Source organism: Bombina bombina, chromosome 3 (genome assembly GCF_027579735.1).
Source record: "Bombina bombina isolate aBomBom1 chromosome 3, aBomBom1.pri, whole genome shotgun sequence".
Taxonomy (NCBI): domain Eukaryota; kingdom Metazoa; phylum Chordata; class Amphibia; order Anura; family Bombinatoridae; genus Bombina; species Bombina bombina.
Genome location: NC_069501.1, coordinates 246,543,911 through 246,568,573, shown reverse-complemented (window position 1 = coordinate 246,568,573; position 24,663 = coordinate 246,543,911). Strand labels below are relative to the sequence as shown.

The following is a 24,663-nucleotide window of genomic DNA, read 5'->3' as shown; positions in this document are numbered from 1 at the left end:
GCTATGAAAGAAGTATCTCGAATACTGGTATGGGCGGAATCCAGCTCCTGTCTAATCTCTGCGGTTCATATCCCAGGTATTGACAATTGGAAAGCGGATTATCTCAGTCGCCAAACGTTACATCCGGGCGAGTGGTCTCTTCACCCAGAGGTGTTTCTTCAGATTGTTCAAATGTGGGGACTTCCAGAAATAGATCTGATGGCTTCTCATCTAAACAAGAAACTTCCCAGGTATCTGTCCAGATCCAGGGATCCTCAGGCGGAATCAGTGGATGCATTGTCACTTCCTTGGAAGTATCATCCTGCCTATATCTTTCCGCCTCTAGTTCTTCTTCCAAGAGTAATCTCCAAGATTCTGAAGGAATGCTCGTTTTTTCTGCTGGTGGCTCCAGCATGGTCTCACAGGTTTTGGTATACGGATCTTGTCCGCATGGCTTCTTGCCAACCATGGACTCTTCCGTTAAGACCAGACCTTCTGTCACAAGGTCCTTTTTTACCATCAGGATCTCAAATCCTTAAATTTAAAGGTATGGAGATTGAACGCTTGATTCTTAGTCAAAGAGGTTTCTCTGACTCTGTGATTAATACTATGTTACAGGCTCGTAGATCTGTATCTAGGAAGATATATTATCGAGTCTGGAAGACTTATATTTCTTGGTGTCTTTCTCATTATTTTTCCTGGCATTCTTTTAGAATTCTGAGAATTTTTCAGTTTCTTCAGGATGGTTTGGATAAAGGTTTGTCTGCAAGTTCCTTGAAAGGACAAATCTCTGCTCTTTCTGTTCTTTTTCACAGAAGGATTGCTATTCTTCCTGATATTCATTGTTTTGTACAAGCTTTGGTTCGTATAAAACCTGTTATTAAGTCAATTTCTCCTCCTTGGAGTTTGAATTTGGTTCTGGGGGCTCTTCAAGCTCTTCCGTTTGAACCTATGCATTCACTGGACATTAAATTACTTTCTTGGAAAGTTTTGTTTTCTTTTGGCCATCTCTTCTGCTAGAAGAGTTTCTGAATTATCTGCTCTTTCTTGTGAATCTCCTTTTCTGATTTTCCATCAGGATAAGGCGTTGTTGCGAACTTCTTTTAAATTTTTACCTAAGGTTGTGAATTCTAACAACATTAGTAGAGAAATTGTGGTTCCTTCATTATGTCCTAATCCTAAGAATTCTAAGGAGAGATCATTGCATTCTTTGGATGTAGTTAGAGCTTTGAAATATTATGTTGAAGCTACTAAGAATTTCCGAAAGACTTCTAGTCTATTTGTTATCTTTTCCGGTTCTAGGAAAGGTCAGAAGGCCTCTGCCATTTCTTTGGCATCTTGGTTGAAATCTTTAATTCATCATGCTTATGTCGAGTCGGTTAAATCTCCGCCTCAAAGGATTACAGCTCATTCTACTAGGTCAGTTTCTACTTCCTGGGCGTTTAGGAATGAAGCTTCGATTGATCAGATTTGCAAAGCAGCAACTTGGTCTTCTTTGCATACTTTTACTAAATTCTACCATTTTGATGTGTATTCTTCTTCTGAAGCAGTTTTTGGTAGAAAAATACTTCAGGCAGCTGTTTCAGTTTGATTCTTCTGCTTATAATTTCAGTTTTCTTCATTATAAGATTTAAACTTTATTTTGGGTGTGGATTATTTTTCAGCGGAATTGGCTGTCTTTATTTTATCCCTCCCTCTCTAATGACTCTTGCGTGGAAGATCCACATCTTGGGTAGTCATTATCCCATACGTCACTAGCTCATGGACTCTTGCTAATTACATGAAAGAAAACATAATTTATGTAAGAACTTACCTGATAAATTCATTTCTTTCATATTAGCAAGAGTCCATGAGGCCCACCCTTTTTTGTGGTGGTTATGATTTTTTTGTATAAAGCACAATTATTCCAATTCCTTGTTTTTTATGCTTTCGCACTTTTTTCTTATCACCCCACTTCTTGGCTATTCGTTAAACTGATTTGTGGGTGTGGTGAGGGGTGTATTTATAGGCATTTTGAGGTTTGGGAAACTTTGCCCCTCCTGGTAGGAATGTATATCCCATACGTCACTAGCTCATTGACTCTTGCTAATATGAAAGAAATGAATTTATCAGGTAAGTTCTTACATAAATTATGTTGTCATAATTAAGGGTGGGGTCGTGAACTCTCCATATCCGGAATGGAGAGTCCACAACGTCATTCAAATTACTAGCGGGAACCAATACCCAAGCTAGAGGACACAGAATGAATAGGGAGGGAGAAAAAGACAAGCAGACCTAAACAGAAGGCACCACCACATGAAGCAGAGGCAAAAGTATCAAATTTGTAAAATTTAGAAAAAGTATGCAGAGAGGACCAAGTCGCAGCCTTGCAAATCTGTTCCACAGAAGCTTCATTTTTGAAAGCCCAAGGAGAGGAAACAGCCCTGGTAATTCTCTCAGGAGGCTTCTGGCCAGCAGTTTCATAAGCAAAAATGAATTATACTTCTTAACCAGAGGGAAAGAGAAGTAGCAGTAGCCTTCTGACCCTTACGCTTACCAGAGAAACAAACAAACAGGGCAGAAGATAGGCGAAATCTTTAGTAGCCTGTAGGTAGAATTTTAGAGCACGCACAACATCCAAGTTGTGCAACAGATGTTCCTTATAAGAAGAAGGATTGGGACAGAGAGAAGGAACAATGATTTCCTGTTTAATATTTCTATCTATATTTATGGAGAAACCCCAATTTAGTACGAAGAATCGCTGTATCCGCATAAAAGATAAGATAAGTCGAATCACACTGCAAAGCCGAAACAGTAGGTGAGCCCAGCACCCTTTAAAAGTAATAGCTTGAGTAGTGCACGTGGTAAAGGGTTATTGCTACCCTCAAATCAATAGTATTTCAAAAAGTCCACAGCACCAGGTAAACTTAAAAGTAATTAAACCTTTATTTTCACATTAAAACATGCAACTTTTCGGCCTCTCTGGCCTTAATCATGCATATGAAACATATGAAACAACTAAGTCCATATACACACTATATAGGCTTACCAATTAAGAGTTAATTACAAACAGACTTGGCAAAACACATTTCATGTAAGACAATTGCTCCACCTAATGGTACATATACTGTATTACATCAACCATTTTAACTCTTTAATATCCTTAAAAACACAGTTAAAAGAGAAACAACCTCTTTAAGAACCTAATATAACAAAAAAGTAAATATATTTACACCAAAGTACTACAGATCAAATATTATTTTTTAGGAAAAAGCTGCAAACAATTTCAGATAAATACTGAAAAATCAATTTCCCTATTGAACCCTTTAGGGTACATACTGTCCAACTGGTGTATCCAGTAAGTTTCTCTCGGCTTTAGCACCCTCTCCCTGTCTCCACCACCTCTCACAATCCCTACATGATCTATAATTTGCCACCTCATTTGACATATTGTGCCCCGCTTGAATAAAATGGTTTGATACCGGGGCCTCTGTATTGCCACACCTCACATTAGACTTGTGTTTGTTCATTCTTTCCGTGCCTTTCCTTGTGGACTCCCCAATATAAATTAAAGAGCACGGGCATTTAATTAGATAAATAATGAATGTTTCACAAGTGTAGTAACCTTTTATTTTGTATTTACGGCCTGTTCTAGGGTGCATAAACTCTTTCCCCGTAATCATGGCATGACAGTTAGTACAACCTAAACAGGGATAGGACCCTAGGGACTTCTGACATATATCTTTGCTGTTTATTTTTCATGGGGCCAAAATCACTGCTTACTAGGCAATCCCTAAGGTTTCTAACTCTCCTTAAAGCCATAATAGGGACATGCTGGAGTATATCCATTTCTTTATTGCAGTTACTTATATTCTCCCGTGTTTTTTAATTGTTTTGCTGGAAGGACTTATATTTTGTAACCTATCAATCTCCTCCCTGATCAGCTGTTCTAGATAGTCTCTTTGGATGAACCTATTACCTATTTCTTTCATCCTTGTAGGTAATATCTGGTTATCATTAACAATCATGTTAACCCTTAGTAGTTGGCTTCTTGGAAGGGAGTTCTTTAACTTGCTGGTATGGAAACGATCATAGGCCAACATTGTGTTTCTATCTGTGGGCTTCCTAAATAAATCAACTTTTAGGGAACCATTTTCTTTGTATATCCTAGTATCTAGGAAATCCACAGATATCTCACTATATGCAAGTGTAAATTATACTCCTGAGATAGCTGTATTTAGGGAGGATACAAATTTCTTCAGGGATCCAATGTCGCCCCACCACACGCCAAATACATTGTTGATGAAGCGCCACCAGGCTGCACCATACTCCTGGAACAAATCAATAGTATATAGAAAATGCTGTGCTCTCTCCTGTTTGATACCAGCAATGACTAGTGAAAGGAGCGCAAACTGAGGAAACAGATATGCTAGACCGAACACCAAAGGAACGGCCAGAGCATCTTTTAGAGCTGCATGCGGATCTCTTGATCTTGAACTGTACCTTGGAAGCTTGTCGTTCTGCCGAGACGCCATCAGATCCAACTCCGGCACCCCCCATTTGAGGGTTAACCTGGAGAAAACCTCCGGATGGAGAGCCCACTCCCCGGGATGAACTGACCCTCTTGGACCAAAGGAAGAATGGAACGAATGGTTTCCATTTTTAAGGCCGGTACCCTGAGAAATTTGATGAGGCACTTTAGGTTGAAAATTGGTCGAAAATTTCCCTCTTTTTTGGGTACCACAAACAGATTTGAATAAAATCCTAGACTCTGTTCCCTTACTGGAACTGGAACAATCACTCCCAGGGAGGAAAGGTCCTGAACACAGTTCAAAAATGCCACTCTTTTTACTTGGTCTGCAGATAATCTTGAGAGGTGGAATCTGCCCCTGGGAGGGAAAGTTTTGAATTCTATTTTGTAACCCTGAGACACTATGTCCACAGCCCAGGGATCTGAGACATCTTGTATCCATGCTTGACAAAACAGTGAAAGTCTGCCCCCCACTTGATCCGATCCCAGATCAGGGGCCGACCCTTCATGCTGACTTATACTCAGCTGAGGGTTTCTTTGATTGCTTTCCCTTATTCCAAGACTGATTGGGCTTCCAAGAGGACTTGGACTGCTCCTGCTTGGAGAGGGAGAGAAAGGCTTTTGACCTTTGAAGTTACAAAAGGAATGAAAATTTCTTTGACGTCCCTTAGGTCTATTCTTCTTCTGTGGTAGAAAAGACCCTTTTCCACCAGTAATATCAGAAATTATTTCTGCCAGACCAGGTCCAAACAAGGTCTTACCGTATTGGAAGAGCGGGAAGTCACATGACCGGGAACTGCGCAACAAACAAAAAACGCGCGTTCCAACTGTCGCCTCAGTGAAATAAAAGTCCACTTTGATCCTCTTAATAACGGATTTCACAGCAAGCCGTCTTTAACTTGTTAGCCGCAATAAACTGCCAAACTGTGAAAATCACTATGCCCAGTAAAAGTCTTGTCACGTTACAAGAAACAAGTAACCATAGGAGCCAAAATATCCCCAGAATAAGAGAAGTTAACCCTTCAGATACATATGCCTGCACCTGCCCCATAAATCCTAAACATAAAGGATTATTAAGTCCCTTTAATAAGAGTTAACTGTTTGCAAGAATGCCATATCCTTACTGTAGAATTAAAGGGACAGTCAAGTCCAAAAAAAACCTTTCATTTTTCAAATAGGGCATGTAATTTTAAACAACTTTCCAATTTACTTTTATCAACAATTTTGCTTTGTTCTCTTGGTATTCTAGTTGAAAGCAAACCTAGGAAGGCACATATGATAATTTATAAGCCCTTGAAGGCCGCCTCTATTTTATTTCCTTTTCACAGCAGGGGAGAGCTAGCTCTTGTAGGTCATATAGATAGCATTGTGATCACGCCTGTGGCTAGTGTCAGAAACTGCACTAATTGGCTAAAATGCAAGTCAATAGATAATAACTAAAAGTCATGTGATATGGGGTGGTCAGAAGATGCTTAGATACAAGTTAGTCACAGAAGTAAAAAAGTATATTAATATAACAGTGTTGGTTTTGCAAAACTGAGGAATGGGTAATAAAGGGATTATCTATATTTTTAAACAACAAAAATTCTGGTGTTGACTGTCCCTTTAACTATCTTCATGAAGTGCAAGTCTCCATACCTAGAAGACAAAAAGCACTTATCTGCAATCTAGCTGTCCGGCAGGAAGACAGCCGACAAAGTGTGAAACAACACATACTCCTTACAGAGACCTGTAGAAAAAAAGAAAGAACAGAGTAACCCACTCTGGCTTTCTTTAACTAGGGCAGCAATATGTTAGGAAACAAAGCAAGGACCACCTCACAACTTCCTAACTGCTTAAAGCCACCACTACTCTACTGAAGAGATTGACGTAGACTCCGCTAAACCCAAATCCTTGTTTGCAGGGTAAAGTACCCAAAAAAGGAATTAAATTTCTTCAGACACCAAACTTCACCTCCTCCATTGACAAAGGCAAAGAGAATGACTGGGGATTATGGGTAGGGGAGTGACACTTAACAGCATTGCTGTGGTGCTCTTTGCCTCCTGGAATGAAGTTGTGGACTCTCCATATCTTAGGAAAGAAAGATGCCTTTTTGGGAAGTCACACCTCATTCTTAGTTTCTGGTTACAACTTGTTAAATGGCCATGCAATTGACTGTTATTTGTCTATTTTAAAAGGAAAATAATTTACATTGTAAATACGTTTACTTTTAGTTGTTTACAGAGAGAACCATTGAAGTGAATAGTAAACTTACAAGCTCCTAATTTTGGAGTCTCTGGGCCTGGAATCCACACAGTCTGTGCCGGATGTTTGTGTCCATGTACTATCCTCTTCATCACTGTAGAAAGAAAAGCAAAGCTGTAGTCAAACAATATATATATATATATATATATATATATATATACAGTACAGTATACATATATATATATATATATATATATATATATATATATATATATATATATATATATATATATATATATATATATATATATAGTGTACAGTATGTATAACAGTGTAAATTTGCTGTCCCCTTTAAAATAACTCAGCACACAGCCATTAATAATCTAAACTGTTGGCAACAAAGGTGAGTACACCCCTAAGTGGAAATGTCCAGATTGGGCCCAATTAGCCATTTTCCCTCCCCGGTGTCATGTGACTTGTTAGTGTTACAAGGTCTCAGGTGTGAATAGGGAGCAGGTGTGTTAAATTTGGTGTTATCGCTCTCACACTCTCTCATACTAGTCACTGGAAGTTCAACATGGCACCTCATGGCAAAGAACTCTATAAGGGTTTAAAAAAAAAGAATTGTTGCTCTACAAAAAGATGGCCTAAGCTATAAGAAGATTGACAAGAACCTGAAACTGAGCTGCAGCGCGGTGGGCAAGACCATACAGCGGTTTCACAGGAAATGTTCCACTCAGAACAGGCCTCTCCATGGTTGACCAAAGTGCACGTGCTCAGCGTCATATCCAGAGGTTGTCTTTGGGAAATAGACTTATGAGTGCTGCCAGTATTGCTGCAGAGGTTAAAGGGGTGGGGGGTCAGCCTGTCAGTGCTCAGACTATACACCGCACACTGCATCAAATTTGTCTGCATGGCTGTCGTCCCAGAAGGAAGCCTTTTCTAAAGATGATGCACAAGAAAGCCCGCAAACAGTTTGCTGAAGACAAGCAGACTAAGGACATTGATTACTGGAACCATGTCCTGTGGTCGGATGAGACCAAGATAAACTTATTTGGTTCAGATGGTGTCAAGTGTGTGTGGCGGTAACCAGGTGAGGAGTACAAAGACAAGTGTGTCTTGCATACAGTCAAGCATGGTGGTGGGAGTATCATGGTCTGGGCCTGCATGAGTGCTGCCGGCACTGGGGAGCTACAGTTCATTGAGGGAACCATGAATGCCAACATGCACTGTAACATACTGAAGCAGAGCATGATTCCCCCCCCATTCGGAGACTGGGGCGCAGGGCAGTATTCCAACATGATAACGACCACAAACACACCTCCAAGATGACCACTGCCTTGCTAAAGAAGCTGAGGGTAAAGGTGATGGACTGGCCAGACCTAAACCCTATTGAGCATCTGTGGGGCATCCTCAAACGGAAGGTGGGGGAGCGCAAGGTCTCTAACATCCACCAGCTCTGTGATGTCGTCATGGAGGAGTGGAAGAGGACTCCAGTGGCAACCTGTGAAACTCTGGTGAACTCCATGCCCAAGAAGGTTAAGGCAGTGCTGGAAAATAATGGTAGCCACACAAAATATTGAAACTCTGGGCCCAATTTGGACATTTCCACTTAGGGGTGTACTCACTTTTGTTGCCAATGGTTTAGACATTAATGGCTGTGTATTAAGTTATTTTGAGGGGAAAGCAAATTTTCACTGTTATACAGGCGGTACACTCACTACTTTACATTGTAGCAAAGTGTCATTTCTTCAGTGTTGTCACATGAAAAGATATAATAAAATATTTATAAAAATGTGAGGGGTGTACTCACTTTTGTAAGCTACTGTATATACACACACATGTGCATTCATATCTTTTCAGAGCCAGATTCCTTTTAGCCAATAAGTAACTTTCATAATAATTATATATAAAAACATATTTTATACTTGCCTGATAAATTTCTTTCTTTCCGGATATGGTGAGTCCACGGAATCATCAATTACTAGTGGGAATAGCACTCCTAGCCAGCAGGAGGAGGCAAAGAGCACCACAGCAAAGCTGCTATATATGTCACTTCCCTTACCCATAATCCCAAGTCTTTCTGCCAAAGGAAAATGGAAAAAGAAGATAACACAAAGGTGTAGAGGTGCCTGAAGTTTTAGTAAAAAATAACTGTCATAAATAAAGGGTGGGCCGTGGACTCACCATATCCGGAAATAAATAGATTTATCAGGTAAGTATAAATTATGTTTTCTTTCCTAAGATATGGTGAGCACCCGGAGTCATCAATTACTAGTGGGAACTAATACCCAAGCTAGAGGACACAGATGATAAGGGAGGGACAAGACAGGTAACCTAAACAGAAGGCACCACTACTTGAAGAAACATCCTCCCAAAAAAATCCTCAGCCAAGGCAAAGACAAACTATAGAATTTGGAAAAAGTATGAAAAAAAGAAGACCAAGTTGCAGCCTTGCAAATCTGTTCCACAGAATCTTCATTTCTGAAAGCCCAGGAAAAAGAAAACAGCCCTTGTAGAATGAGCTGTGAACCTCTCAGGAGGTTGCTGTCCCGCAGACTCATAAGCCAAACAAATAAAACTCTTAAACTAAAAAGAAGTAGCCGTAGCCATCTGTCCTTTTTGTTTCTCAGAGAAACAAACAGACAAAGCAGAAGACTAACGAAAATCCTTAGTCGCTTGTAGATAAAATTTCAATGCCCGCACAACATCTAGGTTGTGCAACAAACGCTCCTTATGAGAAGAAGGACAAGGATACAAAGAAGGAACAACAATTTCCTGATCAATATTCCTGATTGAAATAACCTTAGGCAGGAAAACCAACTTACTACGCAGAACCACCTTATCAGAATGAAAGATAAGAAAACATACTGCAACACTGAGAATTTAGAAACTCTCCGAGCAGGAGAAATGGCCACAAGTAACAAAACCTTCCAAGAGAACATCTTAATATCTAAAGAATGCATAGACTCAAACGGAGCCTGCTGAAAAACTTTAAGAACAAGGTTAAGACTCCAAGGAGGAGTAACAGGTATAAACACAGGCCTGATTCTGACCAAGACCTGACAAAAAGATTGCACGTCTGGCACAATAGACAGAGCAGAAATCTAACCCCTCAGAGTACTAGCCGCCAAACCCTTCTCCAGATCCTTCTGGATAAAGGACAAAATCCTAGGAATCCTGACTCTACTCTAAGAGTAGCCTCTGGATTCACACCAATAAAGATATAAATACCATATCTTATGATAAATTTTCCTAGTAACAGTATTAAAGGGTCAGTCTAGCCAAAATTAAACTTTCATTCAGATAGGACATGTAAGTTTAATCAACTTTCCAATGTACTTTTATAATCACATTTGCTTTGTTCTCTTGGTATTTTTATTTGAAACAAAACCTAGGTAGGCTCATATGCTAATTTCTAAGCCCTTGAGGGCTGCCTCTTATCAAATGTTTTTTAAATTCCTTTTCACAAGAGACTGGTATGTTCATGTGGGTCATATAGATAACACTGTGTTAATGCACAGGGAGTTATTTAAGAGAGCATAAGACAATACTAAATGCAAGTCAATAGATAATAAACAGTCATGTGATCAGGGGGCTGGAAGAAGGAAGGATCTTAGATACAAGGTAATGGCAGAGGTAAAAAGTATATTAATATAACTGTGTTGGTTATGCAAAACTGGGGAATGGGTAATAAAGGGATTATCTATCTTTTAAAACAATAGACCGACAATGACCGACTGAGAAAAACCACATTTAGAAAAAATTAAGTATTTAATCTCAAAGCAGTCAGCTTCAGAGAAATGAGATTTGGATGAAGAAAGAAACCCTGAATCAGGAGGTCCTTCTTCAGAGGTAGTCTTCACAAAGACAGAGACAACATTCCCACTGGGTCTTCATACCAGGTCCTGCAAGGCCACGCCAGTGCTATGAGAATCACCAACGCCCTCTCCTGTTTGATCCGAGCAAAGACTCTTGGCAATAGAACAAACAGAGGAAACAGGTTTGCTAGACTGAAATTCCAAAGGGCCGCCAGAGCATCTATAAGGAAAAAACCTGTGGATCTCTTGACCTCGAGCCGTACCACAGGAGCTTAGCATTTTGCTGAAAAGCCCTGAGATACAGATCTGGCTGTCCCCAATTGAGGAATAAAACAGGAAAAACACCTCCGGGTGGAGTTCCCACTCCCCCAGATGAAAAGTCTGTTGGCTCAGAAAATCCACTTCCCAATTTTCCACTCCTTGGAATGTGGATCTCAGGCAACAGTTGTAGACATTCGCCCACTGAATAATTTGGGCCACCTCTGACATGGCCAAGGAATTCCGAGTTCCCCCCTGGTGGTACTGAAATCTGAAAAACCAGGCTAAAGTTAACTGAGGCCAGGCCAGAAAAGCATTGAAAATTGCTCTCAGCTCTAGAATGTTTATGGAGAGAACTGCCTCCTCCCAAGTCCATAAACCCTGAACCTTCAACAAGCCCCAGACTGCTCCCCAACCTAGAAGGCTGGCACCCGTGGTTACAATCACCCAGGAGGGTCTGCAAAAGCAAATTCCCTTGGAGAAGTGTTCCTGAGACAACCAACACAGAAGAGAGTCCTTTGACTCCTGATCCAGATCTATTCGCAAAGATAGATCCACATAGTCCCCGTTCCATTGTCTGAGCATGCATAACTGCAGAGGCCTGAGATGGAACCAAGCAAACAGAATGATGTCCAAAGAAGCCACCATCAGACCAATTACCTCCATACATTGAGCCACTGACGGCCGAGGAGAGGACTGAAGGGCAAGACAAGAAAAACTTTGTCTTTCTGACCTCTGTTAGAAAAATCGACATTAATAGGGAGTCTATTATGATCAGCAAAAAACTAGGTATAGAGGGGGCGCCACAGGCCAAAGATATCATTACTTCAATTATTTGCACTAACAAATGTATCAAATGTTCATAATATTATTTGATAAAAATATCACAATATAATAAAGATGTGTAGCGATAAAATCACAATAGAAATTGGGACGTCTCCCTATAAAATCAATAGGTATATTCTCAGAGCTTTTTCAAGGATCTTGAAAAAGCCCTGAGAAGGGCAAAACATGTCGCTTGTGTGGCACTGTTATTATTGCTGGGCAATATACTACTAATATCCTTTTTTTTTAAAGAAACACAGGTACAAGGAGATATATATCAGCATTTACAAGGCATAGTTATAAGACATTAAAGAAATGCTACATACTAAACATCCGTATATTAACATTTGTGGTATAGTTGCCATTGAGCGTTACAGAAGAAGGTGGAATATTGCTCAAAGGTATATATGGACTATGCAAATCTGAATACAAAGGATTGAGACTGTATAAAAGAGATCTGAACATTGAGAGGTACATAAAGGACTAGTCGAGTACCATTTTATACTAAACCTGTGCCTCTTAATTTTTTTTTATATTAACAACTAAGAACAGGACAAAACATACAACAAAACGTAAAACCAAATATTAACACTGGTGGTACGCACAAAAGGGTATACTAATTCTCGTTGCAGTGGGTATAACAGGTAATATGCAGCTTTATAGAAGATGAAATATATGTATATGTGATGCTCACATAGCAAAGAAACCAAGTTACATTCAGTTGTGCAAATATATATATACGCATACACGCATACACATACATACATACCCACCCATACAAGTCGTTGTAGATGAAACTAATAAAGTGAAACAGCAGGCTTTTATAATATGTGATGAGGTAAGCCAAGGCATGAAAAAACAGTTGCATCATTCAATATGAAGAGAGAGGCAGCACTGAAAGATAATTAACAGGAATGTTTAAGTAATGCTACTAATGTCTAGGCTATACTGTGGAAACAGAGACTGGGCAATCCCAGTATATTAAAACACAAGTGATGCATGAGACTGCAAACAATTCTAATAAAGTAATACAGCATGCTTCTGCATATAGAGTAAACTGAAGTATATCAGAATAGAAAATACAAATTGCATCCTACAATAAAAAAAAGAGGCAGGATTAAGAAATCATTAACAAAATCTATAAGCAATAATACCAATGTCTAGGTTATACTGTGGAAACAAATCAGGAGTTTTCAGCATGGGAAACTGGGCAACATCAATATGTTAACTCTAGTATGTAACTCTAAGAAAGGGAAACCATATGTTCCTACATATACACATAGAAAGCAAAATGAGGTATCAGAGTATAAAATGCAAATTGTTTCATTCAATGTGATGACTGAGACAGCATTGATAGGGAGTGAACACAATCTGCATTGCTGAATACTTGCTGTTGAATATTCAAAATAAAATAAAAAGGATTGCAGGCATATTTTTTATCAAGGTTGTAAGCAACCTGTCATAAGTCAGAAGTAAAATGATGGTGCACTGCCATCTCTTTAAAGCAGTCCCTTATGGAAGTCCAAACATGAGGGGGGTGAATTAATACCCTATCTCTGCAAAGGATATCATCCAACTCCTACACGAGCAGGGAGAGGATGAACGCTGCAAACAAAGCATGAGCGAACAGGACATAAACTGCTTCAAGTGTGGAATGAGAAATATATTGCAGCTGTCCCTGAAAAGTTCCTGCAGAGCTTTACATCTTTTCTATCCAGACAGTCTGCCCACGTGTTGCTCCACTGGAATGGTCTCGTAAGTTTATAACACTGAGGGTTCCTCTGAGAGCTGCCAGCTGCTAGTAGCTCAGGAGCTGACATCAGTAAATTAAATAGGCACAAGTCTGTTACATTTAAACTGACCTCATGGCATGTTTCTGCAGTCTTAGGCGGGAGTCTCAGTGATCCAAGAGATATATCCTCTGAGCAGCCTTTATGAGAGTCCAATATGAGTAGAGTTAGATTGTCAGCATACTTCACATAGCCACGCTGTATTGGGAACTCAGTAATAGAATTTTCCTTGTGATCTTCACACATGGTCATTATCAGTTTGGTGCCTCTCACAACTCCCTGAACTTCCTGGCATAACTCTGAACAGGCAGATAGCAATCTGTCCAGTGAAGGTGTAAACAGCATTGTCAGTTCCTGGATGAGGTTATCTTTGCACATCAGCATGTTGAATCCTACTTTGCATCCAGGATTATAGGAGGCCTCAGCTGCTGTTTATAAGATGGTGTAGGCAGTTTTACTGCCGTCTCTTCTCAGGGGCAAGGGCGTGATGTAGGGGCCCTTCACGCATCAGGTTTCAGCTGCAGCAAGTGCCCGCATAAATAAGGATGCCTGCTCAGCAAGAAAAGTAGCATGGGTTAGCTGGTGGCAGCGATTAATTGCTTTTGCAGAGCTCTTTCTCCTTGCTGCCACCCGGTTGCTCCGCCCACAGGAAGTCACTACTAATATCCTTTTATGGTCTTTAGACTTTTTAAAAAAATAACCTGGTTATATTTATTCACTTTTTTCCTTTTTAACCATTTCGGAGGATCAGAGCTGATAGCCAGAGGGTAAAATACCTGATACTACGTTCTTCCTGCGTGCAAACTAGCACTAAGTGCAGGTGTTTAGTTTTCTACTATCTACTAAAGTGTATGTGCTGGATATCAACGGCTGACAGTCTCTAGAATTAAGCCTCTATCTGCCCTGCTGAAACGGAGATCAATCTGTGACGTCAGACACTGGCGGTCACGTGCAACCAGTCTTTGAGAAAGCAATTCCGAGTAAGAGGAGAAGCACAACACTGAAAGATTGGGTAAGACACCCACAACAATAAAGGGTAAGATACCGTTATACCAGCTTGGAACTTTCAAATCGATACAGGTATTACCCATCTATTAGACATTGAAAATTGTGACCTTTCAAAAAATATCTCTGCTCTGAAGAGAACATTATCCGCTCAGATAAACTCTGTGTTTGCTTATAGAATAACTGAATAATCAGTGGAGCAGTATTTGCTTGTAAGCATTAAAATACGCACTAAAGGTGGCATATATACAAAACACTTTGTAACAATTTATTTTTTGCAATTGAAAAGTACTATCTAATATAACGGACATTGTAACATCTTATACCTTCATCTTTTTGGATATTAGTCTGTTTTTTATTAACACAAATGTGAATGTAACAGGTTTTGTCAATCACACCTGAATATTTTAGGTGACTTTAATGATTTTATAGGGAGACGTCCCAATTTCTATTGTGATTTTATTTCTACACATCTTTATTATATTGTGATATTTTTATTAAATAATATTATGAACATTTGATACATTTGTTAGTGCAAATAATTGAAGTTGTGATATCTTTGGCCTGTGGCGCCCTCTCTATACCTAGTTTTTTGCTTATCACTGTTCTTAGACAACACTCTGGGGAAGCAGTCTTTTAGAGAGGTGTTTGATATTAATCTCTTAGCGCATGACTTTCTTTTTACCTTGAGTCTATTATGATCCCCAAGAACACTACCTTTGTAGCAAGAACCAGAGAACCTTTTCCCAGAATCACCTTCCATCCGTGGGAGCGTAGAAAACAGAATTTATGTTTACCTGATAAATTACTTTCTCCAACGGTGTGTCCGGTCCACGGCGTCATCCTTACTTGTGGGATATTCTCTTCCCCAACAGGAAATGGCAAAGAGCCCAGCAAAGCTGGTCACATGATCCCTCCTAGGCTCCGCCTACCCCAGTCATTCGACCGACGTTAAGGAGGAATATTTGCATAGGAGAAACCATATGGTACCGTGGTGACTGTAGTTAAAGAAAATAAATTATCAGACCTGATTAAAAAAACCAGGGCGGGCCGTGGACCGGACACACCGTTGGAGAAAGTAATTTATCAGGTAAACATAAATTCTGTTTTCTCCAACATAGGTGTGTCCGGTCCACGGCGTCATCCTTACTTGTGGGAACCAATACCAAAGCTTTAGGACACGGATGAAGGGAGGGAGCAAATCAGGTCACCTAAATGGAAGGCACCACGGCTTGCAAAACCTTTCTCCCAAAAATAGCCTCAGAAGAAGCAAAAGTATCAAACTTGTAAAATTTGGTAAAAGTGTGCAGTGAAGACCAAGTCGCTGCCCTACATATCTGATCAACAGAAGCCTCGTTCTTGAAGGCCCATGTGGAAGCCACAGCCCTAGTGGAATGAGCTGTGATTCTTTCGGGAGGCTGCCGTCCGGCAGTCTCGTAAGCCAATCTGATGATGCTTTTAATCCAAAAAGAGAGAGAGGTAGAAGTTGCTTTTTGACCTCTCCTTTTACCGGAATAAACAACAAACAAGGAAGATGTTTGTCTAAAATCCTTTGAAGCATCTAAATAGAATTTTAGAGCGCGAACAACATCCAAATTGTGCAACAAACGTTCCTTCTTCGAAACTGGTTTCGGACACAGAGAAGGTACGATAATCTCCTGGTTAATGTTTTTGTTAGAAACAACTTTTGGAAGAAAACCAGGTTTAGTACGTAAAACCACCTTATCTGCATGGAACACCAGATAAGGAGGAGAACACTGCAGAGCAGATAATTCTGAAACTCTTCTAGCAGAAGAAATTGCAACTAAAAACAAAACTTTCCAAGATAATAACTTAATATCAACGGAATGCAAGGGTTCAAACGGAACCCCCTGAAGAACTGAAAGAACTAAATTGAGACTCCAAGGAGGAGTCAAAGGTTTGTAAACAGGCTTAATTCTAACCAGAGCCTGAACAAAAGCTTGAACATCTGGCACAGCGGCCAGCTTTTTGTGAAGTAACACAGACAAGGCAGAAATCTGTCCCTTCAGGGAACTTGCAGATAAACCTTTTTCCAATCCTTCTTGAAGGAAGGATAGAATCCTAGGAATCTTAACCTTGTCCCAAGGGAATCCTTTAGATTCACACCAACAGATATATTTTTTCCAAATTTTGTGGTAAATCTTTCTAGTTACAGGCTTTCTGGCCTGAACAAGAGTATCGATAACAGGATCTGAGAACCCTCGCTTCGATAAGATCAAGCGTTCAATCTCCAAGCAGTCAGCTGGAGTGAAACCAGATTCGGATGTTCGAACGGACCCTGAACAAGAAGGTCTCGTCTCAAAGGTAGCTTCCAAGGTGGAGCCGATGACATATTCACCAGATCTGCATACCAAGTCCTGCGTGGCCACGCAGGAGCTATCAAGATCACCGACGCCCTCTTCTGATTGATCCTGGCTACCAGCCTGGGGATGAGAGGAAACGGCGGGAACACATAAGCTAGTTTGAAGGTCCAAGGTGCTACTAGTGCATCCACTAGAGCCGCCTTGGGATCCCTGGATCTGGACCCGTAGCAAGGAACTTTGAAGTTCTGACGAGAGGCCATCAGATCCATGTCTGGAATGCCCCACAGCTGAGTGACTTGGGCAAAGATTTCCGGATGGAGTTCCCACTCCCCCGGATGCAATGTCTGACGACTCAGAAAATCCGCTTCCCAATTTTCCACTCCTGGGATGTGGATAGCAGACAGGTGGCAGGAGTGAAACTCCGCCCATAGAATGATTTTGGTCACTTCTTCCATCGCCAGGGAACTCCTTGTTCCCCCCTGATGGTTGATGTACGCAACAGTTGTCATGTTGTCTGATTGAAACCGTATGAACTTGGCCCTCGCTAGCTGAGGCCAAGCCTTGAGAGCATTGAATATCGCTCTCAGTTCCAGAATATTTATCGGTAGAAGAGATTCTTCCCGAGACCAAAGACCCTGAGCTTTCAGGGATCCCCAGACCGCGCCCCAGCCCATCAGACTGGCGTCGGTCGTGACAATGACCCACTCTGGTCTGCGGAATGTCATCCCTCGTGACAGGTTGTCCAGGGACAGCCACCAACGGAGTGAGTCTCTGGTCCTCTGATTTACTTGTATCTTCGGAGACAAGTCTGTATAGTCCCCATTCCACTGACTGAGCATGCACAGTTGTAATGGTCTTAGATGAATGCGTGCAAAAGGAACTATGTCCATTGCCGCTACCATCAACCCGATCACTTCCATGCACTGAGCTATGGAAGGAAGAGGAACGGAATGAAGTATCCGACAAGAGTCTAGAAGTTTTGTTTTTCTGGCCTCTGTCAGAAAAATCCTCATTTCTAAGGAGTCTATTATGGTTCCCAAGAAGGGAACCCTTGTTGACGGAGATAGAGAACTCTTTTCCACGTTCACTTTCCATCCGTGAGATCTGAGAAAGGCCAGGACAATGACCGTGTGAGCCTTTGCTTGAGGAAGGGACGACGCTTGAATCAGAATGTCGTCCAAGTAAGGTACTACAGCAATGCCCCTTGGTCTTAGCACAGCTAGAAGGGACCCTAGTACCTTTGTGAAAATCCTTGGAGCAGTGGCTAATCCGAAAGGAAGCGCCACGAACTGGTAATGTTTGTCCAGGAATGCGAACCTCAGGAACCGATGATGTTCCTTGTGGATAGGAATATGTAGATACGCATCCTTTAAATCCACCGTGGTCATGAATTGACCTTCCTGGATGGAAGGAAGAATTGTTCGAATGGTTTCCATCTTGAACGATGGAACCTTGAGAAACTTGTTTAAGATCTTGAGATCTAAGATTGGTCTGAACGTTCCCTCTTTCTTGGGAACTATAAACAGATTGGAGTAGAACCCCATCCCTTGTTCTCTTAATGGAACAGGATGAATCACTCCCATTTTTAACAGGTCTTCTACACAATGTAAGAATGCCTGTCTTTTTATGTGGTCTGAAGACAACTGAGACCTGTGGAACCTCCCCCTTGGGGGAAGTCCCTTGAATTCCAGAAGATAACCTTGGGAGACTATTTCTAGCGCCCAAGGATCCAGAACATCTCTTGCCCAAGCCTGAGCGAAGAGAGAGAGTCTGCCCCCCACCAGATCCGGTCCCGGATCGGGGGCCAACATTTCATGCTGTCTTGGTAGCAGTGGCAGGTTTCTTGGCCTGCTTTCCCTTGTTCCAGCCTTGCATTGGTCTCCAAGCTGGCTTGGCTTGAGAAGAATTACCCTCTTGCTTAGAGGACGTAGCACCTTGGGCTGGTCCGTTTCTACGAAAGGGACGAAAATTAGGTTTATTTTTTGCCTTGAAAGGCCGATCCTGAGGAAGGGCGTGGCCCTTACCCCCAGTGATATCAGAGATAATCTCTTTCAAGTCAGGGCCAAACAGCGTTTTCCCCTTGAAAGGAATGTTAAGTAGCTTGTTCTTGGAAGACGCATCAGCCGACCAAGATTTCAACCAAAGCGCTCTGCGCGCCACAATAGCAAACCCAGAATTCTTAGCCGCTAACCTAGCCAATTGCAAAGTGGCGTCTAGGGTGAAAGAATTAGCCAATTTGAGAGCATTGATTCTGTCCATAATCTCCTCAAAAGGAGGAGAATCACTATCGACCGCCTTTATCAGCTCATCGAACCAGAAACATGCGGCTGTAGCGACAGGGACAATGCATGAAATTGGTTGTAGAAGGTAACCCTGCTGAACAAACATCTTTTTAAGCAAACCTTCTAATTTTTTATCCATAGGATCTTTGAAAGCACAACTATCCTCTATGGGTATAGTGGTGCGTTTGTTTAAAGTGGAAACCGCTCCCTCGACCTTGGGGACTGTATGCCATAAGTCCTTTCTGGGGTCGACCATAGGAAACAATTTTTTAAATATGGGGGGAGGGACGAAAGGAATACCGGGCCTTTCCCATTCTTTATTAACAATGTCCGCCACCCGCTTGGGTATAGGAAAAGCTTCTGGGAGCCCCGGCACCTCTAGGAACTTGTCCATTTTACATAGTTTCTCTGGGATGACCAACTTGTCACAATCATCCAGAGTGGATAATACCTCCTTAAGCAGAATGCGGAGATGTTCCAACTTAAATTTAAATGCAATCACATCAGGTTCAGCTTGTTGAGAAATGTTCCCTGAATCAGTAATTTCTCCCTCAGACAAAACCTCCCTGGCCCCATCAGACTGGGTTAGGGGCCCTTCAGAAATATTATTATCAGCGTCGTCATGCTCTTCAGTATCTAAAACAGAGCAGTCGCGCTTACGCTGATAAGTGTTCATTTTGGCTAAAATGTTTTTGACAGAATTATCCATTACAGCCGTTAATTGTTGCATAGTAAGGAGTATTGGCGCGCTAGATGTACTAGGGGCCTCCTGAGTGGGCAAGACTCGTGTAGACGAAGGAGGGAATGATGCAGTACCATGCTTACTCCCCTCACTTGAGGAATCATCTTGGGCATCATTGTCATTGTCACATAAATCACATTTATTTAAATGAATAGGAATTCTGGCTTCCCCACATTCAGAACACAGTCTATCTGGTAGTTCAGACATGTTAAACAGGCATAAACTTGATAACAAAGTACAAAAAACGTTTTAAAATAAAACCGTTACTGTCACTTTAAATTTTAAACTGAACACACTTTATTACTGCAATTGCGAAAAAACATGAAGGAATTGTTCAAAATTCACCAAATTTTCACCACAGTGTCTTAAAGCCTTAAAAGTATTGCACACCAAATTTGGAAGCTTTAACCCTTAAAATAACGGAACCGGAGCCGTTTTGAACTTTAACCCCTTTACAGTCCCTGGTATCTGCTTTGCTGAGACCCAACCAAGCCCCAAGGGGAATACGATACCAAATGACGCCTTCAGAAAGTCTTTTCTAAGTATCAGAGCTCCTCTCACATGCGACTGCATGCCATGCCTCTCAAAAACAAGTGCGCAACACCGGCGCGAAAATGAGGCTCTGCCTATGCTTTGGGAAAGCCCCTAAAGAATAAGGTGTCTAAAACAGTGCCTGCCGATATTATTATATCAAAATACCCAGATAAAATGATTCCTCAAGGCTAAATATGTGTTAATAATCAATCGATTTAGCCCAGAAAAAGTCTACAGTCTTAATAAGCCCTTTTTGAAGCCCTTATTTACGATCGTAATAAACATGGCTTACCGGATCCCATAGGGAAAATGACAGCTTCCAGCATTACATCGTCTTGTTAGAATGTGTCATACCTCAAGCAGCAAGAGACTGCTCACTGTTCCCCCAACTGAAGTTAATTGCTCTCAACAGTCCTGTGTGGAACAGCCATGGATTTTAGTGACGGTTGCTAAAATCATTTTCCTCATACAAACAGAAATCTTCATCTCTTTTCTGTTTCTGAGTAAATAGTACATACCAGCACTATTTCAAAATAACAAACTCTTGATTGAATAATAAAAACTACAGTTAAACACTAAAAAACTCTAAGCCATCTCCGTGGAGATGTTGCCTGTACAACGGCAAAGAGAATGACTGGGGTAGGCGGAGCCTAGGAGGGATCATGTGACCAGCTTTGCTGGGCTCTTTGCCATTTCCTGTTGGGGAAGAGAATATCCCACAAGTAAGGATGACGCCGTGGACCGGACACACCTATGTTGGAGAAAAGACAACAAGATCTCCGAATGAGATATTGCTTGTTGAAAAGACAGCACCTGAACCAGAAAGTCGTCCAGATAGGCGCCACTGCAATGCCCCAAAACTGAAAGTGATTGTCTAAGAAGGCAAACCTCAGAAACTTGTGATGATCCTTATGAATAAAAACATGAAGGTACGCATCCTTTAGGTCTATGGTTTCAAGAATTGACCCTCTTGGACCAAGGGAAGGATGGAAACAAATAGTCTCTCTTGAAGGTTGGTACGCTGAGAAATTTGTTTAAACACTTCAAATTTAGCATTGGTCTGAAAATTTCCTCTTTTTTGGGAACCATGAACAGATTTAAGTAAAAGCACAGATCCTGTTCCTGCGGAGGAACAGGAACCATTACCCCCAGGGCACAAATTGACAATTTAAGGATGCCTCTCTTTAAACATGTATAAATGATACAAACAAAGAAGGCGCCACCATAGTGCACAATCAGTAGTTAAAAACACGCCATTCATGAATGAGAAGTGTCACAAGCGCCTCCTGGACTCTTAAGAGTCGTCCAGCTGACTCACACTCATGTACTTTCTGGATCCGATGTCCATATGTATCCGGTAATCCTCTGGGCTGGAAGACAACCAACGTCTGATGTATAAACCTTCCACTGCAACACTCTCCAGGGAGCTAAGGTCAGTGGTGTAACCAGAGTTATCCTTCAACCAAGGCTCACAGTGCGAGTATACAGGAATAAAAGATTGTGGCACAAAAGTCTTAGTTAAAAGAATAAAAAGAATTTATTATTAGCACAACGTTTCTTGGTCTTCAATGACCGTTTCCTCAGGTGCATATACACATAATGTAATTACCATGAACTTATATCGCTGTGTTCGGCGTCTTCTAATAAGGACTGCACATGCGTGCGGTGTGACAGACAAAAGGATTTACTATTGTCTACAGATAAACGTGAGAGAAGAAAACTGCCTCTGGGGGGGAGAGGTCTTGAATTCTATCTTGTACCCCTGGGATACAAAGTCCACCACCCAAGGGACCAGAACATCTCGTAACCAGGCTTGAACAAAAAGAGAAAGTCTGCCTCCTACAGGATTCGAGGGACTGATCCTTCATGATGACTTGGAGTCAGCCGCGGATTACTTATACTATTTCACCTTGTTCCAAGACTGACTAGACTTCAGGAAGACTTGGATTGTTCTTGCTTGGAGGAAGAAGAAGAGGGCTAACCTCTAAAGTTACGAAAGGAATGAAAATAACTATGACGTCCTGTTTATTACTTTTATCCAGAGGATAAAAAGAACCTTTTCCACCTGTGATATCAGATTTTTTTGTTTTAGCCAAACCAGGCTAACCCTTAAAAGGAAACGCTAAGAGCTTGGATTTAGATGAAAACATCCGCAGATCAGGATTTAAGACATAACGGTCTGCGAGCAAAAACTAGACTTTTTTGCTCCCAGCTTAATAACTTGTAAAGAAGCATCCGTAATAAAAGGAGTTGACTAACTTAAGAGACTTAATCTATCCTGGATCTCCTCAAGAGGAGTATCTGTCTGAATAGAGTCAGATAAAACATCAAACCAGTAAGCTGCTGCACTGATAACAGTGGCAATACACACCGCAGGCTGCCATTGAAGACCCTGGTGAATATACATTTTCTCAAATAAAGTCTCCAACTTCTTATCCATTGGATCCTTTAAAATAACAACTATCCTCTAAGACAGAGCTTTCCAAACTTTTCAGGTTGGTGACACACTTTGTAGACCTACATCATTTTGTGACACAGTAATTCAGTTGTACTGGCAAAAAGGAGGTTAAACTAACTTGTTTTAAAAGATACAGACACATACATAAATTATATAATAACAAAATGTATTTACAAGTAACAGTATGTATGTGCAAGAATTAAAAAAGTTTAATATCACCAATAGCTACTTAATATTTTAATGGGATGTATGAGGTTGATGGGATGAACACAGTTTCGGAATATTTGGTGTAATATTAGATAAAGACACTCACATATCATCAAGCATTTTTAAGCTTCCACTTCCTATCCATATATCAAGAGCAGGAGCAGCAATGCACTACTGGGAGCTAGCTGCAAAAAAAACAACACTGACTTATGACTTCAGCTCAGCGTTTAACCTGCTACCCTCAGAGCTCTGCGAGTCCAACTGACTACTGCCAGCGCTGCAAACACACTGCTGTCCCACTCACTGGCTACACTTGCAGTCACAAGCCAATTAAGGAGACTACACGTGCAGTCAGGAGCCAATGTGCCACCAAATCCACCAATGGTAATAGTTTCAGTTCCCACTGAGCTGTGCCAATTGGTTAAGATGATCTGTGACCCACTAGGTATCAATTACGTGTCAACCATGTGATATGCGTAGCAGGCAGGTGGAAAGTCAGAAACCAAAAAACAATAAAAAAAATAAATAATTAAATTTTAAAAAAATTGTGCTGAAGCAGGGACACACCTACACACTGCTGCCGACACACTAGTGTGTCCCGACACACAGTTTGGAAAGCACTGCTCTAAGAGAATAGTGGTCCTCTTAACCAAAGTGAAAATTGCTCCTTCCACCTTAGGAACCGTTTGCCACAACTCCATAATAGAGTCAGAAATAGGAAAACATTTTGTTGAAAATTGAAGATGGAGAAAAAGGAATTTTTAGGTCTCTCCCACTCCTGTGCAAAAATCTGAGATGCACGGTCTGGAACAGGAAATACTTCCCTGCGGAGTCGTCTAAAGTAGCAAAAACCTCCGTAAGTAACAGACGGAGGTGTTCCAGCTTAAACCTGAAGGAAACAACTTCAGAATAAGAAGAAGGAATTAAACTGTTCCTTAGACTTCTGAGAAGAAACACTCTGATTAACCCTTGTAAAATTAGAAACCTTATTCACAGATTCTATAACTTTCCTCTTGCGCTTTCCCTGCAGCATGGGAAAAGCAGACAACGCCTTCAGATACCGCAGAGGATACCTGGGCAGCAATATCTTGCAAGGCAACTCCAGTTGGAGCATGAGAGGAAACGCAGGGCACTGCACGTGGAGACAAAAAGAATTGGGACGCTTGAGAAGAAAGCTGCGGCAAATCTGGTACAGGAGGCACCTGAACAGCATCCGCTTTATCTAATGATGGCTCAGGAAAAAAGTCTATTCCTAAAACAAAGTTCTTACAAAAAGGAACTGGGGGTTCCACCTGAGCATTAAAACACAGGCTACAGGTAACACTCTGCAAGGCCTCCTGGTCCATCTTACACACAAAGTAAACAAAAAATAAATAAAATAAAACATTTTTAAAAATATAAATTAAAATATTATTTAAATTTGATTTAACTCTTATATAAAACAAATATAAGGGAAAAAATGTGCTACTGTTACTTTAAATAATAAAGTCAGAAAAAAAAGGAACAGAAAACACAACCAGCCCCAGGCACCCTCTACACCTCAGCAATCTTGCTGAAGTGCCTACTTGACCTGCTAACTGAAAAACAATCAGTTTTCACAGAAACTGCTAGTAACAAAAGGGTTTGAACGAGAGGCTTCCTGGATTACAGAGCCTCCGAAATAACAAGTACAACAACTACGGAGTCTGACACTGCAGCGCAAACAGCAAGCAAAAAACTGCGTGAAAACACACAGCCAGCCTCA

At 41.1% G+C, this 24,663-nt stretch overlaps 1 protein-coding gene across 1 annotated transcript in view; it reads right to left on the bottom strand.

Annotated features, from left to right (window-relative positions):
• The window catches only part of RILP (Rab interacting lysosomal protein), a 119,856-nt gene that overhangs the window by 8,623 nt on the left and 86,570 nt on the right, over positions 1–24,663 (bottom strand). Inside the window, exon 7 of the mRNA XM_053706230.1 lies at positions 6,744–6,827. Coding sequence (XP_053562205.1) covers positions 6,744–6,827 — 84 coding nt within the window. The remainder of the gene's footprint in view (positions 1–6,743; positions 6,828–24,663) is intronic.